This window comes from Saccopteryx bilineata, chromosome 2 (genome assembly GCF_036850765.1).
Source record: "Saccopteryx bilineata isolate mSacBil1 chromosome 2, mSacBil1_pri_phased_curated, whole genome shotgun sequence".
NCBI lineage: Eukaryota > Metazoa > Chordata > Mammalia > Chiroptera > Emballonuridae > Saccopteryx > Saccopteryx bilineata.
In genome coordinates this window covers 386,019,115-386,036,444 of record NC_089491.1, presented here as the reverse complement: position 1 = coordinate 386,036,444, position 17,330 = coordinate 386,019,115, and the positions used below count along the sequence as shown (strand labels likewise).

The window sequence follows — 17,330 nt, the reverse complement described above, 5'->3', positions numbered from 1 at the left end:
TTTTAATTTTTTATTCTCTTAGTCACCTCTCTGTCACTGGACGATACACCCAGTTCTTGGCCATTCCCTCCATAACGTTGGATCTGGAGGCCACGGGGTAACAGTGGGACAGAGCCTCCACCTCCCGGGTCAGCTCCCGAAGGCGCCGCCGCACATCGCGGGCGTCATAGGCAATGCGGCCCGAGGAGCCGCGCCCCGGGATCTCCGGGACAACGGCTGGACCCCTGATGGGTGGGGGGTCCGGGGGGGCAGGAGAGCTCTGCTCCTGTTCTCCCTCCGCCCCTCCGCCGGTCTTATGGCCCAGGACATGTGGGCTGGTGGGTGGGGGGTTCACAGGGTACACACAGGCTTCCAGGCCCAGCTCTGACCACATCTCCCTTTTGAGGGGCCTGTCCTCTATCCTCTGCTGGAAGCGGATGGTCTGAGACGGCAGCTCCACAGCACCTTGGGCCCAGGAAGGCCACAACTCCTGAGTGGATTGAGAGCCTTCCCAGTCGGCTCCTCGATTCCAATTGTGGGAGCAGATTGCTGGGTCCTGATGAGGGAGCTTCTCCTCCTCATCAGTGTCAGGGGCCCAGGCTAGTGGGTGGTGGGCAGAGCGTGCTGACAAGCCTCGACGGCCACGGTGGCGAGTGTGTGTGGGGGTCAAGGTCATTTGAACAGGGTCCATGGTGCATCGAAGGTGGACTGCAGGGGAGCTCTGCTTTGGGGGCTGGGTCTTCCTTCCAGATGAGGATGACTTAGAAGCTTCTGTGGATAGGGGAGAGGTGAGAGGCTGTGTGGATAGTGGCTCCTACAGGGGCGGAGAGGCAGGTTTCAGGGAGGTAAGCTGCCCAGCTATGGCTTCTGAGCAGGGAGTGGGAGGGGATGAGGCCAGCTTAAGGTCAAGGGCCAGAACATGTGGTATCTGCCCCTCGTCCACCCTAAGCCCCAGGTCCTGCTTACCTTTCTCACAAATAATACGGTAGAACATGTGGTGTAAGAAGCCACGGAGTCTGTGCCAGAGCTGGGGAAAGGACACCGTGACCCCAGGCAGGCCCTGGGCACCAAGCCAACCCACCCCCTGCGATCCCGCCGGCATCCTCCCGCCCAGATCTGCCCTGACCAGTGTCACCAGATTGATGCCGATGTTAATGCAGATGATGAGGCCCAGCAGCAACTGGATGAAGTGGCCTAGGTCCTGGCAACTGTTGGGGTTAGGGCTATGATAAGAGGCTGACTTGCACCATGGCTGCTCAGCCATGGCCATGGGGTGCCTAGGGCCACCAGGGCCCCTAGGCCCCCAGCCCAATGTGCCACAGTACCCAGTGGCCTGCCTGCTTGTCCCAGAGGCTCTTGGGGGTAAGCGGGTCACAATGATGCTGAACCTTGCCCTCACAATGTGCCAAGAGGGAGAGTCCTGGGCCCAGGATTAACCCTCCAGCCTGGCTTCAGACCTTGGCAGAAGGCAAGCTCTTTACTTAGTGTGTCTGTCTTATAGCCAGCTTACCTAGACCAGCTAGGCCCTCTGGCCTGCCTGGCATCTGCCCCCATCACCCCTTTTGGTCCTTTTCTACAGCAAGCTCAGTCCTCTGCACAGACATGGTCCTAATCTTATTATTATTTTAACAGAGACAGAGGGATAGACAGGGACAGACAGACAGGAACGGAGAGATAAGAAGTATCAATTATTAGTTTTTCGTTGCGCATTGCAACACTTTAGTTGTTCATTGATTGCTTTCTCATATGTGCCTTGACCGTGGGCCTTCAGCAGACTGAGTAACCCCTTACTAGAGCCAGCGACCTTGGGTCCAATCTGGTGAGCTTTTGCTCTAAAGAGATGAACCCGTGCTCAAGCTGGTGACCTCGGGGTCTTGAACCTGGGTCCTTCCGCATCCCAGTCTGACACTCTATCCACTGCGCCACCGCCATGGGTCCTAATCTTAACTCCTCAAGTAGCTCCATTACCATGGCAATCTCATTCAGCACCCACTACCCCCCTCGGACCTGTTATTCACTGAAAATGGCTGTGGGTGCAGACCTTCTTCATCAGCCCGGTCACACCCCTGAGGCTTGTTTCTTCAGAGCCCCCTGCCCCACCTCCTAACATCACAGCAGGCACAACCAACAGTTAAACCTTATATTTACAATATTCTCTTCATCTTTTGCCAGGTTTAAAAATGTTTACAGAGCCGCAAAGGGTGAGAACATGGGATTGTCAGGAAACTGTTCTAGGGAGAGGGACTAGGCATTGGAGTCCGTGGCTGAATCATGGGGTCCCCCAGCCCCTCTCCCATGCCCCCAATTTGTGGGACGTGTCCCTAGGGTTCAGGTCCCAGGTCCCTAGCATTTGGAGGGCATGGCTGTTTGAGGAAGGAACGAGACCAGGCAGGAGAAGGGGAAGGAAAAGAATGAAGTTTCCATGGGTGGAGATGGGAGAAGGGATGGTCAAGAGGCAAAGTCTGGGGAGCCAAGACCAGAGATTCTGAATTTGGGTGTCGGTGGGGTGGAAGACAGCACCCCACCCCCTCAATTTTGGCACTAACAATGCACAAAATGCCAACAGACAAGCACGGTCTCCTTCTCTACTGGGGTCCCTTAAAACCCTTCCTGACGAGATTCTTTTCCCTATGGGCTCAGTTCCCCTCTGGGCAGTCACCTTACTCCAGATTCTTCCTGCTTGTGTCTGCCCAAGTCCTGGCCCCTACTGCCCTGTCTTGTTTCTCAGCACAGCTGACCGCTTTCTCTCCCCAACCACGAAGCCCTTCCCCCTTGCTCTCACCCCCTCCACGCCACCACTTCTCTCCTTCAGCCCTGGCAGCTCAGGGAAGAGGCAGCTCAGAGGAAGGGAATGGGTACAGAGAGAAGCTGGTCTGACAGTGACACAGGGATGGCTTCAAAGAGAGAGAGAGATGTGGGAAAGGGAAACTGAGGCACAGAGGGAGGAATGAGATATGGTGAGAAGAAACACAGGTAGGACCCCCATAGCTGCCACTTCCCCCTCCTGCCTCCTACCTGCTCCCATGTTTATCTGCTCCAGCCCAGGACTGGGGAATCCTTGGCAAGCCCACCTACCCAGTTTGGCACAGATGAGTAATGGTCTGAAGACTGAGGAGAAGGCTGTCCTCAGACCCCAATGAGGGCTTTGGTCAAACATGCACGGCCTCTATGGGTGGCAGGTCCCACGCCCCTGACCCCCAAACTCAGCATCTCTGGGAGAGAAAGAGGTGGAGCTCCCTGCTCAGGGTTCATACATCCTCCTCAGCTCCCGTCAGTGTGAAGTCTGTTCCTATCTGCTGAGTGAGCAGGAATCAGGTGCTGGGCCGGCGGCCTGGGGGATGCTGGGAAGTACTGGAGAGAAAGGGACCATCTGCGTGGGAAACACACATCCACGTGCAAGAGCATGTTCCCACTTGGAGAAGTGCGTCCTGGACCTATGGGGAAGCAGGTTCCCAAGCAGTGAGGGAGGCACGGAGCCCTCCTGTTCCCCCAGCAGGGTTCTGCGTCTGCCGTCTATGGAATGCGAGGCCTACCCAGGAGGCCATGCTCCACCTGACTTGTGCCATGGGGGCAAAACACGCTTCTCCAGGGCGGAGTGGGGGGTGGGCTGGGGAGGGGGGCTGGGACTTCCTCATTGCTTCCCAAGAACCACTCTGTGTTATCTGGTGGCCAGGGGACACTGTACATGAACACACCACTTCCAGGGTCTCCATAGGGTAGGGAGGGAAGGGAGAGGAGGTGGGAGAAGGCGTGAGGAATATGATTCTGGGTATAAATCCCCACAGAAATTCTTGAGGGGGCCAACATGTGTCCAGGGCGGCAAAAAAAAACCTCACCCTGCACATGGGAAAACACACCCCCTTGTGAGAAAGCACACCTCCACATGGGAAAATACTTCCACACTTCCACACAGAGACGACTGGTGTCCCAATGGAGGGGACAAATACCCCCAGTTTTTCAAAGGCCCAGGTCCAAGAAGAAAAGGGACCTCGATGCGTGGGAAAACACACGTCCCAGTGAGAAGACCCATGTCCACCTAGTCCTAGTGTAACGAGGAAAGCCTGTTGCCAAGTCCTCCTCCCTGCCTTCCAAGTGGCACTTCCTGCCTGTGGGAGGGCTGGGGAGGAGGGCCCCCCCAAGCCATCCCCTATACCCGGGTAGTAGAGTGGGGGTGGGGTAGAGTGTTGTTATGGCTGGTAGCGGTGGGGGGAGGCGGGGGGAAGGGCCCAAAGGGATGGAGGGAGGGCGGCGGCGGGGGAGGCGGTGGTCCCAGGCCACTGGGCAGCAGGGTCAGGGCCCCAGGGGCTAACAGAGGCACATCGTCTGGTGCCCGACGCAGGGCCAGTGTGTAGTCAGGTGGGCAGGCAGGGCGCAGGGCCTCAGCAGGGTCTGCCCCGACGCCACCACCCCGTTTCAGCTGTAGTGACACCAGTTCTTCTTCTGGTGGCAGCTCTCGGCCAGTGGTCGGGAGCAGGGGGCCCCCACCAGGCACCCCAGAGCCTGATCCGCCCGGGGGACTGAGCCGCCTGCATCGCAGCTCCTGCCTCCGGTCCCGCTTGTAGTACAGGGCGGCAAAGGCCAGGATGTTGAGGAAGAGGAGGGAGGCGCCCACAGCCACAGTGACGCTCAGCTCTGTGGAGTAGTCTCGGGAGTCGCCGGGGAAGCGGTCATAGGCCCTAGGGCCTGGCTCAGGCTCGGGCTCAGGCGGCAGAGTGGCAGGTGGTGGGGGCCGGCGTGTGCCCGGGGCGCCAGGGGGCGGGCGAGGCGGCCAGCGTGTGGCATAGGGAGGCAGGCGCGTGGTGGTGGTGAAGATCTCCGTGTGCAAGTTGTGCAGGTGCGGCACAAGCTCCAGCCAGAAGGCCACCTTGTTGGCACGGTAGTTGTCACGCACACGTGGCTTCAAGCCAATGTGCAGGTACTGCTTCTCCTTGCTGTTGAACTTGCTCCACACCACCTCCTCGAAGCGGTTGGGCTTGGTGTGGATGAACTTGGTGTCCTGTGGCACTGGCTGGTTGGGGTCGCTGTGGGCACAGGAGGGCAGGGAAAGGAGTGAGGGTGAGACTCCAACAGGTGTGGGAGGATGGGGGAAGAATAGGGAGGGAGACAGAGATGCAGAGCCAGGGACACATAAGGAAAGTCAGAGAAAACGAGAGGTGGAGAGACAGAGATGGATACAAAGAAATAGAGAAATTGCCAAAGACAGGGAGGGAAAAACAAAGAGGGATGGCGACAGACTGCCAGAGAGGAGGACAGAGGAACAGAGATAGGCAGAGACAGAGAGATAGCCAGTGAAAGAGGCAGAGGCTGAAACTCAGTGAGATAGAGACATATAGGAACAGAAAGACACATGAACAGAAAGACAGCTAGGGTGAAATCAGCAAGCAAAAAGCAGAGATCAAAGGGGAAGGGAGAGATATCAATGGCATCAAGGGTGAAAGATGTAGAGACAGCAATAAAGAGACAGATAGACAGACACAGAGCCTTACACATACTCAGACAGATGGGAGCAGTCAGAGGGAGAGCGCTAGGAGAAGAAAGAGAGAAGGTGACTAAGAGAGCAGAGAAGACACAGACATGGAGCTAGAGTCACCAACTGAGCCCACCCCCAGAAAGGACAGGGGCCTCTCTAACTACTGAATCTCCAACACACCACTCTGTGCTTGGCACAGAGAAGGTACCCAGCAGGTGTCTGAGTCGACAAGGCAAGAGAGCCGTAATAGAGGGAGGATGGCCGTGTGAAGGAGTGAGAAAGAGAAGGAGCTGAGATTGGAGGGTGTGTGTGTGTGTCTCCGCCTGCATGGTGCCCCACCCAGCCCCTCTGGCCCTCACCCAGTCTTGGCGAAGTTGGTCCAGTAGGTCATGACCACGGCGCTGAGCATGACATCATTCTTAGAGAAATTGCAGGGGAAGAGGTCGGTGGCACCCACCATGGGCACACCGAAGACGTAGGGGAGCTCATCCCCGTGCGCTGCGTCTGCCCACTCGGGCCGGCCCTCAGCCTGGCAGTGGTGGTAGAAGGTGTAAAAGTAGACAGGGGACTGGTAGTCGGCATGCAGCTTGGCGGTGGCCACAGCTGGTGCCACCCACTGGTGGTCAGTAAAGAGCGCCAGCAGGGTCTTGCGCCGCATCTCACCATTGTCCCGGTCGGCCCAGTCTGTGTACATGAACTTGATGGTCTCCCGCAGCACATCTTTGCCCTCTGGGTAGCCGTACAGGTTGTCCACAAAGTTGGAGACTGTGAAGTCAAAGGCGCTGGCAGACACACCGTCCTCGCTCTCTGCGGAGTCCTCCACAAACTTGAGACCCTCTCCTTGGTTGACACCGATGAGCATGTCATAATTGAGGAACTCTCCCTGCTGCATGAGGATCTCAGGGTCATCAGGGACCACGTCGCCATCCACCACGGGCCCAAAGGCTATGTGGTAGCTGGGGAGAAGGGATCAGGGTCTCACCACCTGCTCACTGGCCTCTCAGCTCACAGCTTGCCGAGCCCTCTGCCCAGAAGACACTTCTCCCTAATTAAAATCTAGGAATCTTTAAGGGCACTTGGCCTGTTGGGAAGTCTTCTCTGAAGCACTTTCTGATACCTTGTGCATGCTTGCTCTGTTTGGACGCCTCCCCTTAGGGAAAGGCTTCCAAGAGAAGGCAGAGCCTCGAGAGACATCTCTCACCCTCAACCTCCTTGTAACCAGCAAGGTGGGTGAAGGCCTGGACTCGGCCCTCTCCCACCCCCACACCACTACCCATACCGGGCGGGCTGCACGTCCTGGTCCACCAGCTCCCGGGAAGGCTTCCGACGCAGACACTCCACAGCTTCAGCACTGTCCTCCCGGTCACAGCCCACCTTGGCTGCCAGCAGACGTGTGTACTTGAGCGGCTGATAGTTGACAGACCAGCTGGAAATGGCAGTGCCACTCTGGGCAATGGCCTTCTGGAACAGCCCTGGTGGGATAGGCAGGCTTCAGGTTGGGCAGAATCAGCCCAAAACAGAAGAAGGACCTGGTAGGTTCAGGGGTATGGGAAAGGGGACAAGACTGGTCATCTGATGAGGTTGCTGGTACCTTCTGAATGGTGGGAGAGGATGAGAAGGTTGACACAGGACGCGCCTGCCCCAGACCCAAAGATGGTGATGCGCTCAGGGTCACCTCCAAAGTGGGCAATGTTTTCACTGAGCCAGCGCAGGGCCTGGATCTGGTCCAGGAGTCCATAGTTGCCTTTTGCAGCCTGGTCCCCAGTGCTGAGAAAACCTGGAGGTAAAGGAAAAAAAGGAACTACCTGGGGGTGTTACCATATTCCTGCCCCTTATCTGGGCAGCTCAGTCCAGCCCAGAAGCCATTTTGCTGCTGCTGGGTTTAAAGGAGCCCACCCACCAGGCCCCTCTCCCAGACTCCCTAGAGTTGTCTGCCCTCCCTCACCGAGAACCCCAAGCCGGTAGTTGAGCGTGGCTACAATGACGTTGCCGTAAGCGGCCAGGACAGAGCCATCGAACATATTGCCGGTGCCCTCCATGTAGGAGCCGCTGTGCAGAAACAGCATCACAGGCTTCTTCCCAGAGTCCCGGATATCTGTGTGGGGAGGGGTGGGCAGGTGGGCCGGGAGTGGGGGACAAGGACACAGTGAGACCAGAAGCAGCACCTCCCAGCTCCCAGGCCTGCTGAAGACCAGCCCAGAGCTCAGGGGACATGTTACTCCCGTCCCTGGGGGGCAAGACCGGATTCCCCTCCCTCCCTCCCAGGCTAATTCTGGCAGAAGGTCCTCCCCACCTCCTGCTGGTCTGCTCCACAGCCTAACAGAGGCAGGGGTGGGGGTGGCCCTTCTCAGGGCACCTGCTGGATCCAGGGGCACCCACCCCACACACACACAGCAAATCTCCTTCCTCCTCCTAGGAAGAGTGAGCTCCTGAGGCTGGCACTGGAGTTAAGGATGCTGGAAGGGTCCTGGCCTTTTTTTTCTCAGACTTAGGCCTCGGGCCTCAGCTCCACATGGTGGCCTGGTCTGTCCGTGAGGGGGGTGCCAGACCCTAGGGTCCCTGGGGGCTTGGTCGCCTCCCCGCCCTAATTCCTTTCTAGGTCACCTCCCCAGTCACCATGGCAACCCCCAGCCTAATTACTATGGCAGAAGGAGGCAGGGTGAGAAAGGGCCTGCTTAATGAAGCCAGAGTGCAGCTCTCTAGTCTCGGAACCCCCTGCACACTGGCCTGAGCCTGTTCTGTACCAGACCCTTCTCTAGTCATGTCCCAAGAGGATCCTGTAATCACTGCTCCATATAGTATACTTTTGCAGCATTCCAGTCTGGCCTGAGGAGTGACTAATTCCAGAAGAGGGTTGGAGTCTGAGAGGGCTTGCCACAGTCCCCTGCAGCCTCTTTATGGTTTACCAGTTCCAGGCTGGGATGTCCCCTGGCCCACAGGCCTTTCTCTTTCCTGACACCTGCAATCTCTGACTAGCCTGGGCACTTGGCAAACAAGAGCCAGGCCTGGGCCTCAGCTGCCGGGCCCCAGTGGCCCTGCCAGCCCGCTGCATTCTGGGAGAAACTTTCTTCTAGTCAGAAGGTCAATCAACAGGTCACTAAGACACTGCAGTCCGTCTCCTATGGACAGCATCCTGCCTCCTATATCTTAGGACCTCCTCCACCACCTTCCTCTGCCTGACTCTGGCCAGGAGCTCCTAGGTAGGCAGTGCCCATCCTTGGCCTCCCCAAATCCTGGTTTTCCCTTTGTTCCTCAACTCTCAGTGGCCTTCCAGCAGTTCAGGCTGGGGTCTCCTTCCCTCCAAGGTCCTGTCCTAAATGTCCTCAGTTCTCCCCCCTTGTCCCCACCCAGCTCCTCCACTCCCAGTGTGGGGGCAAGGGAATCAGAAAGGGAAGGAGCAGGAAGGGGGCTGGGGCAACAAGAATTCAAAACCAACAACCAAAAACAGGATCAAGAAAGAAGAAAGAAAAAAACAACAACCAAAAAGCAAGAAGTTCTCGGGGCAGATTCAACAAGAAAAGAAAAAAAAAAAAGAAAAAGAAAAAAAAAAGATCCGTTTTTCTGGAAAAAAAGAAAAAAGTTCTTTGCATTTTTTTTCTTCAAAATTTTGTGGTGAAATTTCAAGATATTGGGCCCTGTTTTCAAAAATTTCCAAATTCTTTAATTTGCTTCAAATACTTGTGTTTTCTGTATCTGACAGGCTTTTGGAAACTGTAGCAGGTTTCTGATGTTTCAATTGTGTCATCAAATTGCCAACTTAATTATTTTTTTCAGATGTTGTTTGGCTTTAAATGAAAATCATTTTTTTCAAATGTTACATTTCACAAGTTTCAAAACAGTCCAAATTTCTGTCAAACTCTAAACATTTTATCCAATTCTTTGGTGTTTTATTTTGCTCTGACATTCCAATTTCTTTTTACAATTTTCTGTTATTTATCTTTTTGCCACATTTAGCTTTTCTTGCAGGTTTTCTAATGGGTCCAACAGTGTTCAAATTTTGTTTAAAGTTTTTATAATTCTTTTTTCCAATTATTACAAATTTTTCTTTTCTTTTCTTTTTCGTTTTTAGTTGGGAGAAGGACTGCGGGCCTTGGGGCTTGTGGGCATTTAGTTAGGGGCAGGGCCGTGAAAGTGACCGTCCTCTCATCAGCAAACACATGCAGCAGCGGGATTTTTAAATCTACCTGTGTCTGGCGGATTGAGCGTCGCCTCGTCACGTTTTTTTGTGAGCGGACCTAAGACCGGGAACACAAAACAGAGAAAAAAGGACAATTTTGTGGGGAAAGATGGGGGTCGGGGAAGGTGGTGGATGGGGAAGGGAGGAGAGAAAGCAGAAAAGGGGAGGATGGGGGGCATTAAAAATAAGCCAAAAAAAGCAAAATTTGTTTGCAAGAAAAAGAAACCAAGAAAAGAGAAAAACGTTTCTACAACCCAATTTCGTTCCCCTCCCCGGAAAAATTCATGCCCCAAAGAAAAGGCTGGTTTTGGGGGGTGGGGTGCCTAAGTGGGCTGAGACCTATCTGAAGACATTGACTTGGCTGGAGAGGAGTTTTGGCTTGTCGATATGTTGGCTAATTGCTGAAAATGAAACGGTGTTAAAGGTGGGGTGGGAGGGGAAGGGAAGCCTGCCTGGGAGACCAAGGCCAGCTGTGCCACCTGGGCCACGCTCACACAGGCCCCCTTCAGGGCCAGCCAAGCACCTGCCTGCTCCCCAAGGCTGTAAAGAGGAGGGGCTGCAGCGGAAAGGACTCTGCTTCCCTCTGGACCGATCTGGAGGGCTGTGGGTGGGTCAGCTAAAGCTGCCTGCCCACCTAGCCAGTCTCCCAGCCCCCAGCATAACTCTTCCATCCGCACTCACAGGCCTGGCTTCTCACCCCATCTCCCCAATGTGGGGCGAAGCAGGGAAAGGGGTCATCAGGTCTTGCCCTCCACACCACCTCTTCCCTCTGTATCCCCACCCCAACCTCATCCCCTACCCAGGCCTGCTCTCCTCCCCCCAAATGGTAAATTTCCCACCAGGGGCACTAGCCCCTCACCAACCCCTGCTCTAACGCCAAGAAGTCCCCCTCCCCAAATGGGGGTTCAGTCCACAAATAGGGAACAGGAAACAGTGCCCTGAGCCAGGAAATGCTCAGAGGCACAAAGTGTATCCACTGTCAAGGAAAGGTCCCAGACTAGGCCCGGAATTTGGTTCCAGGTTTCTTTCAGGGGAGAGTTGGAACTCGGGGGCCGGAGGGGGTTGCCCCAGGCTGACCAGTTTCTCCTCAACAGCAGGGGGAGGGATGGGTCAGCAAGGCCCGGGCCAGCCTGTGGAAGGCTTTTCCCAGCTGGCAATAATGTCCTGATGGGGACCCATTAGGACCAAGGCCTGTTCTTCTCTGCGATAGGATGGGGATGGGGATGAAGGCAGCAAGACACGAGTGTACATGAGAATATGAAGTGTATGTGCATAGCTGTGTGTGTCTGAGTCAGCCTCTTCCTCCCAGAGCTGGTGTGAAGATTCAGTGAGATCACCTGAATGTGTCAGGCTCCAAGCAGGTTGGCAGTACGCGGTGGTTAAAAATACAGAAGGTGTGAGCAAGGGTGGTGTGGGGTAGGGTGGACACTTTGTGTGGAGATTTGGGGTTATAGTCTACTGGTGGGAAGTGGTTGATGGAGGTTTCCCATGGTGAGTGATGAGACAGAAACTGAAGAAGACATTGAGTTGGACAGTCTATGTGAAGATGTGGGAGTGGAGTCCATGAATGGAGAGTGCTGAGATGGACAGTCTGTGTGGAGGCATTAGGGTGAAGAATTCACCGGAGGGAGAATGCTGGGGTAAGTAGTCCATGAGAGGGCAGGGGAATGTGGAGCGGATGGTTCTAATGCAGATGGTGCTTGGTAAACATTCTCTCAGGGTGTTTGGAATATGGATGAAATTAGAGTGAATAATATTTCTGTGTGTTGTGTGTATGGGTTACTATGAGGCATGGCTTCCATGGGAAGGGGTAGTTGGGGTGTTACTGTACATGGTATGAGCAATAGAGGGGAAGCGGTATGCACAGGTATTGGGAGGGATATGGGTGGGTTGAGGTGCACGAGGTGTTCTGTGACTTGCACGAGAGGACTTTTGGTACAGGGATGTGGTAAGTAGCCTGGTGGAGCCCATGGTCCAGGCGCAGGTTTATTGGGACAAAGGTCTATCTATGTATGGGTGTTATTAGGCACATGACCTATATCCAGGGATACTGGGAGCCCACAATTTTATTTATTCATTTTTTTTTATTCTTTATTTATTTATTCATTTTAGAGAGGAGAGAGAGAGAGACAGAGAGAGACAGAGAGGAGAGAGAGACAGGGGGGAGGAGCTGGAAGCATCAACTCCCATATGTGCCTTGACCAGGCAAGCCCAGGGTTTCGAACTGGCGACCTCAGCATTTCCAGGTCGACGCTTTATCCACTGCGCCACCACAGGTCAGGCGTGAGCCCACAATTTTAGAGACATGTGATGGTACACAATTTTAGAGATGTGTTGGGGGGGTGCTGTGCAAAGGTGTCGGCAAATGTGGTATGTAGGGTGTCGGAGCATGGACATGGTCTGTGTGTAGGTTGGTTGGGTACGTGGTCTGAATGTTGAGTAGTTGAGATCCTGATTTGTTGAGGGACTTTATGTGGAAGTGTTGGGTGTGTTGAGTGTACGTAGCGGGGTTCCTGGTACCAGGCCTGTGTGGAAAGTTGTTAGAAAATGACCTGTAGGGGGTGTGGTAGGAGCAGATGGTCCCTGTTGAGGTGCTGGGATGATTTGGAGTAGCCACATAGGGTGTTAGAAGGGTAATGTGAGGATGGTCTGTTGAGGTGGCTGGGGCCCTGCTGATTACCTCTGTTGTAGACAGCTGGAAAGTACTCTGAAAGATGCTCTGGTTGATCTTAGTGTACTAAAGGTTGGCAGGTAGAGAATTGTCCAAGGGGGCTGTGAGTTTACTGAAAGAGAGCCAGTTAAAGAGCTCCAGGGAAGGTTTTCTGGTGGTGATGGTGGGCTGTGCTGTGAGTGGAGAGACCCCTGGCAAGGAGTTTCCATGACCCTTCAGGATGGCATAGGGGTCAGAGGACAACACGCTGGAGAAGAGGCACTCAGCTTAAGCAGGGGGCTCTGGATGTGATGTGATAGGTGGAAGTCTGCTGTACTGGCCTGGGGAAAGGAGGAGTCTGTATTGTCCTTGAGGTGCAGATGTTGCTAAGGTGGACAAGCCAGGAACAAGCCCAGGCTTGGGGGTGGGGTGGGGGGGGTAGAGCTGGAATGCGGGCCTAGGCAGGTGGTGGATGTCTCCTCTGTGCAGATAAGATGAGTAAGTCCAGCCTAGTGCCTGCTGACCTTACTTCTGGCTCTCTGTGGGCACCAAGAACTTCTGAGGTGGCTGTCCATGGGATTCATTCCTCGGATTGCTTGGCAGGCACCATACCAGCCTCGGAGGTCTGGCAGGGACATACTATCTGCTCACTGCTCATTATCCCCACAATGCCCAGCTCCCATTCTGGACTGTGCCAGTGCCTGAGGTTCTGCATGTGTGTTTGTGGGCTGTGTCCACAAAGTGCCCAGCCTGGTGCCCGCACCCTTACCGTCCTCGGTGGGCACGTAGAGGTTGAGGTACAGGCAGTCTTCACTCTGGTTCTGCACATAGGTGGCAGCTGCCTCCAAATTGTCGGTGAACCACACAGGCAGCATGATGGCGGGCAGCGCCCCGTGCAGGTTCTGCGGGCAGGCGGGTGGCAGGGTGGTGGCGTTGCGCACGCCGGGCCACGAGGCCGGAGCCTCTGGCGGCTGGAAGCGGCGGGCGCCCAGGGGTGGTGTGGCGTAGGGCACGCCCAAGAACTGCACGACGGGGCCCAGGATCTCGTTGTTGAGCTCACGCCTTACACCACGCACTCGCCCGTAGGCTGTGTTCACCACTGGGAAGCGCTCCTCCCCGAGGCTGCTGAGGCCCAGGCCTGGGCCACCCGGGGCGCCAACTCCGGGACCCCCTCCCCCCCGTTGAGCCCCCACCAGCCCCACCAGACACAGCGCCAGGAGCCACATGCTGATCGGGGGACCCCCCCTCCCTCCCCGGGACCCCCCCCTCAGAGAGAGAGAAGGGGGGGAGAGGGAGGGAGGCCCCCCTCACCCCAGGAGGGAGGAGGGGGTGGGAAAGGAGGGAGGAAGGGAGTGGGAAGGGACCTGGGTTAGACTGGACAGCGGGGTCTGTTCCTCTCCATGGAGGGGGCAAGGGGTGGGGCTGGGGAAGGAAGTGGGAGAAGGTGAATGCAGGCTGGACCTGTGGGTTGGAGGAGAGGGTATGCAAGATACAGACAGACAGAAAAGTACATAGGAGAGGTGAAGAAGGGAAGGGAAGGGCAGACAGAAAGGAATGGGGAAACAGAAGAGACAAGTGGTTAGTGACTTGGAATTCAGACCAGCTGTTCCCCTTCTTCCACCCTCAGGCCCCCCAGTACTTCCACCCCCCAAAACACCTTCCATCATCAAGGACCCAGAAAGAAAAGTCTGAGGCTAGGGGTCGGTCAAGATGTGGTCAAAGTCTAGGACACAACCAGAGGGGAAGGACGGTCAGCTCCCCAGATCTGGCCTGCCTCCTTCCGGCTGCTTTGTCCCTCCCAGGAGGCTCTCCTCAGGGACCCAAGAGTCCTAGTTCCTGCCTCTCTGGGAGGAGTGACACAGACAAGGAAGAGAAAATAAAAATATCAAATAATTAATTAGCAGGAAGTGACAGGTTTGTTTTATGTGTTAATTACTCCTGAGCTATCATTTCATGGCACTGAACCCCCACCCCACGCCAGACTCTGGCCTTTCTTGGGACTGCACAAGTCCAGTGCCTTCTCCATGCAGTGGGGGAGGAGGGAACCCCTTTTGCCCAGGCCCTCTCCATTTCTTCTCTCAGGAGTTAAGGTGCCTTGAGGCAGAGGCTGGAGTAGGGATAGGATGCTGGAGGGGGGCAAACGTAGGGACGGATGCGTGATCTTGCAGCCGGTTGCCCAGCGACGAGATGCTGCCCCGCAATGTTACCTCGGTAACGGGCTGCAGCTTTAAGGGGGGGGGGCGGGTCTGCAAGAAGAGGGAAGGGACTGGCTTGGTTATGGGGTCCATTCTGGGCACGAGGGCAGAGGCATGAGTCAGAATGCTAGAGTGCTCCCCAACCTTAGCATAGAGGAAGAAGTATATATGTTGAGGGAAGCATAAGATTGGAGGCACTAAAGAACCCTAAAAGGCCCGCCTCTTAGCCCTTGTTGGCCAATCAGAGCCTAGTCCTAGTGACCAGGCCTCTGTCTGAGGAGAAGGGGTGCTGAGGTGGGTTTGGAGGGCTTTAGATGCACCCACTGACTGCTTCTCTCCCACAGTCTTGAACAGTCTTGGATTCCAGGCACCTCTTCATCCATGCAAGGCATTTTAACCAACGTCCTGAGGGCAAACCTAGGCTTTCTTCTCATCCCATCTCAGATATTCACCTCTCTTTCTCCTTGCCAGTCCCCCAAAGATGCTGCTCTGATGCCTGGGCACTCAGGGCAGCAGGAACAGGACAAGAGAAAAGATCAGACTGAAGGGGCAGACACCCAGGTCATTTCAACCCCCCCCCCCCAGCTGCTAGAGCTGTTTGCTGACGCGGGGTTTTCAGAGCCAGGCGCCAGCCCGCGGGTGGCTCTCTGCAGGTGTCAATTTATTCCAGAGACGAGGACACAGGAATCCTTACCACACACACTCAGTCATGCCCTCCCCCTTTTCAAGTCCCCTAAAGCTCCAGTTCCCCCCTCATCAGGAGGGGGCTTGGGGCTGGCTCCCTCAGGATCTGCCCGTGCCAGGCTGAGCTCTGCTTCCATGGCCTTGCCAACCCCTTCCCCTTCTACTAACTCGGTCTATCTGCCTCTGTCACCCCTCCTCGCTTAAGGCATTTGGGGCCCCTGGCCCCCCCTGCCAGCTTCTTTCTCTTCTTCCCTCCCTCTAGCCCCCCCATCTCTTTCCTCTCCATAGCGTCCCCTCAGAGGATCTTTCCAAGCCTCTTCCAGACTGCTCCAGCTCTTGCCTTCAGTCTCTCATCCTCAGTCTTTTTAATCACTCTCTCCTATATCTCCCTCCTTAGTGTTTCTCATTTTCTCTCTCCTTCAAATCCCTTCCTGAAATTTCCCTTCAAGCCTTTTCTATTTCTCTCCCACCTTCTTCTCTTTCCCTATCTCTGTCTCCCCCATTTTCTCTCCCCTTCTCTCTTCTTTCTGCCACATCTTGCTTCCCCCTCCTCCCTATCTCTCTGCCTTGCTCTCTCCATTCCTGCCCAGGCCTGACTCCCCCAGCCAGGGAGAGTTGAGGGACGGGGGCTCAGGCCGCAGCACCCCCCCTTCCTGCAGTGGGGAAAAATGGCTTGGCCGGGGACAAGGAGGGGGAGGGGAGATAGGAACACTCGGGGTCTGTGGGCCCATTCAAAGGATCATTCATGGGCTGGAGAGAGGCAGAGACAAAGAGACCGAGACGGAGAGACACGGCGAGAGCATCCCTAGGCGGAGATGAGCAGACAGAACAGGCTGGGGGAAATCAGGCACAGGAAGAGATGGGGAATGGGAGACCCCAGTGGACCGCCACGCAGTCCCTTCCACCCGGCCCGGCTTTGCTCCTACCTGGCTCAGCCCTGGGGCCGTGGTGCCTCCATCCAGGGCTCCGAGTAGGGGGGCAGCGGCCTTTGAGCCCCCGTGGTCCCGCAGGCCCAGCCCCCGCCCGCAGCGCCTCACCCAGCGGGGGAGGGGGATCGCCCCAGCCCCAGGGGGCGGGGCCGGGATTCAATCGATCCCCGGGGAGGGGTTGGGGATGGGGTCAAGAGGAACCCGAGTACAGGGAACCCCGCAGTGGGGACTGTGGAGTGAGAAGGGGGCAATGGGACAAAACTGGATTGTGGGTCCACTGGCTCCGTGGGCCGGCTTCGAGGGACCAGAAGGCGGTACAAGCGGAGGATCCTAAGGAGTCGGGTGCGGGAGGAGGAGTCCACGGCAATCCCCAGGGGCCCGGAGCCCGGGAGCGCAGAATCCGCGGTGCAGGGGCAGGGATCCAGCCGGAATCCTCGGGGAGAGGGAGGGATCTAGTCGATCCCGAGGGCGGGCGGGAGTGGGAGGTCCGGGGAGTCAGAGGAAGGAGGGAGTGGAGCCTGGAGCCACGGGGTGGGGGTCGGCACTGCAAGAAGGGAAGCGGGGGGATAAGGGGGAGATTTCGGGGGTCGCTCAGCAGCCAGGAGGCCTGGATTCCTGGCTCCGCGCGCCAGGGCCCGCCCGCCCCGCGTCCATCCTAGCCCGAGAGTGATGATCCGTCGGCGGAGCAGCCGCAGCAGCCCCGCGCGTCACCGCGCGGCCGCCTCCCCCGCCCCCTGCAGAGAGAGCGGCGCACACCCCTCGCTCGCACCCGCCTGCTCGCCCGCCCTCCAGAGTGTGGGGGAATTGGAGACGGAAGAAGGCGGGAGTGGACAGACCGACGGATGGACAGATGGACGAAGACGACCGCAGCAGGATGGAGACATCCCCGCCAAGATCTCCCACCCTCGAGGCTCTCTCATTTGTTGGTAGTGGTGGTGGTGGTAGGGTGAACTTAGGGGGCGGGGCATCACTCGAAGAAGGCGGGGCCTTTGGACCTGGAGGAGGAGCCAAATGGACATTGGGCGGGGTTTAATGAAGATGGGTGGGGCTTGGGTATCCGTGGGGACGCCTCTTTTTGGGTGTGGGTCTGGCTTAAAGCTGAAAATGAGGATCCTGTGGGGAAAGGGAAGGAACTATACATGGGGACCTAGATCTTTGGAAATTGGCCAGAGGTGGGAGAGGGTGTTAGAAGAGGCCATCAACTTGGAAAGTGGGCCAATTCGTGACGCAAATCCTCTAGTACCGC

The 17,330-nt window shown here is 56.3% G+C and overlaps 2 protein-coding genes across 5 annotated transcripts; both read right to left on the bottom strand.

Annotated features, from left to right (window-relative positions):
- Window positions 1-22: 22 nt before the first annotated feature.
- On the bottom strand, window positions 23-1,446 carry SPEM1 (spermatid maturation 1). Its single transcript, XM_066255524.1, has 3 exons — window positions 1,106-1,446; window positions 946-1,006; window positions 23-750 (listed from the first exon to the last, which is right to left on the bottom strand). The coding sequence occupies exons 1-3, from the start codon at window positions 1,247-1,249 to the stop codon at window positions 23-25; spliced, it is 933 nt and encodes a 310-aa protein (XP_066111621.1). The 5' UTR covers window positions 1,250-1,446.
- A 659-nt stretch (window positions 1,447-2,105) lies between these two features.
- NLGN2 (neuroligin 2) lies at window positions 2,106-17,030 on the bottom strand. Of its 4 annotated transcripts, none has more exons than XM_066264123.1 (9): window positions 16,921-17,030; window positions 16,082-16,628; window positions 13,046-13,737; window positions 9,634-9,684; window positions 7,395-7,544; window positions 7,041-7,226; window positions 6,729-6,921; window positions 5,809-6,405; window positions 2,106-5,000 (listed from the first exon to the last, which is right to left on the bottom strand). In XM_066264123.1, the coding sequence occupies exons 3-9, from the start codon at window positions 13,500-13,502 to the stop codon at window positions 4,127-4,129; spliced, it is 2,508 nt and encodes an 835-aa protein (XP_066120220.1). In that variant the 5' UTR covers window positions 13,503-13,737; window positions 16,082-16,628; window positions 16,921-17,030; the 3' UTR covers window positions 2,106-4,126. The 4 variants fall into 4 exon arrangements, with proteins under 4 accessions (XP_066120220.1, XP_066120221.1, XP_066120223.1 ...); XM_066264124.1 differs by having other exon boundaries at window positions 16,854-17,005; XM_066264126.1 differs by lacking the exon at window positions 16,921-17,030 and having other exon boundaries at window positions 13,046-13,178; window positions 16,082-16,832.
- Between the last annotated feature and the right edge of the window lie 300 nt (window positions 17,031-17,330).

Excerpts from the sequence above, each read along its gene's own strand:
- SPEM1 (XM_066255524.1), bottom strand. The coding sequence starts at position 1,249 with ATGGCCATGGCTGAGCAGCCATGGTGCAAGTCAGCCTCTTATCATAGC. Across the intron at positions 1,007-1,105 it reads GCATCAATCTGGTGACACTG|CTCTGGCACAGACTCCGTGG; the intron begins GTCAGGGCAGAT and ends TCCTTTCCCCAG. Across the intron at positions 751-945 it reads CCGTATTATTTGTGAGAAAG|AAGCTTCTAAGTCATCCTCA; the intron begins GTAAGCAGGACC and ends CCCTATCCACAG.
- NLGN2 (XM_066264123.1), bottom strand. The coding sequence starts at position 13,502 with ATGTGGCTCCTGGCGCTGTGTCTGGTGGGGCTGGTGGGGGCTCAACGG. Across the intron at positions 6,922-7,040 it reads CCTCTCCCACCATTCAGAAG|GGCTGTTCCAGAAGGCCATT; the intron begins GTACCAGCAACC and ends CTATCCCACCAG. Across the intron at positions 5,001-5,808 it reads ACCAACTTCGCCAAGACTGG|CGACCCCAACCAGCCAGTGC; the intron begins GTGAGGGCCAGA and ends CTGTGCCCACAG.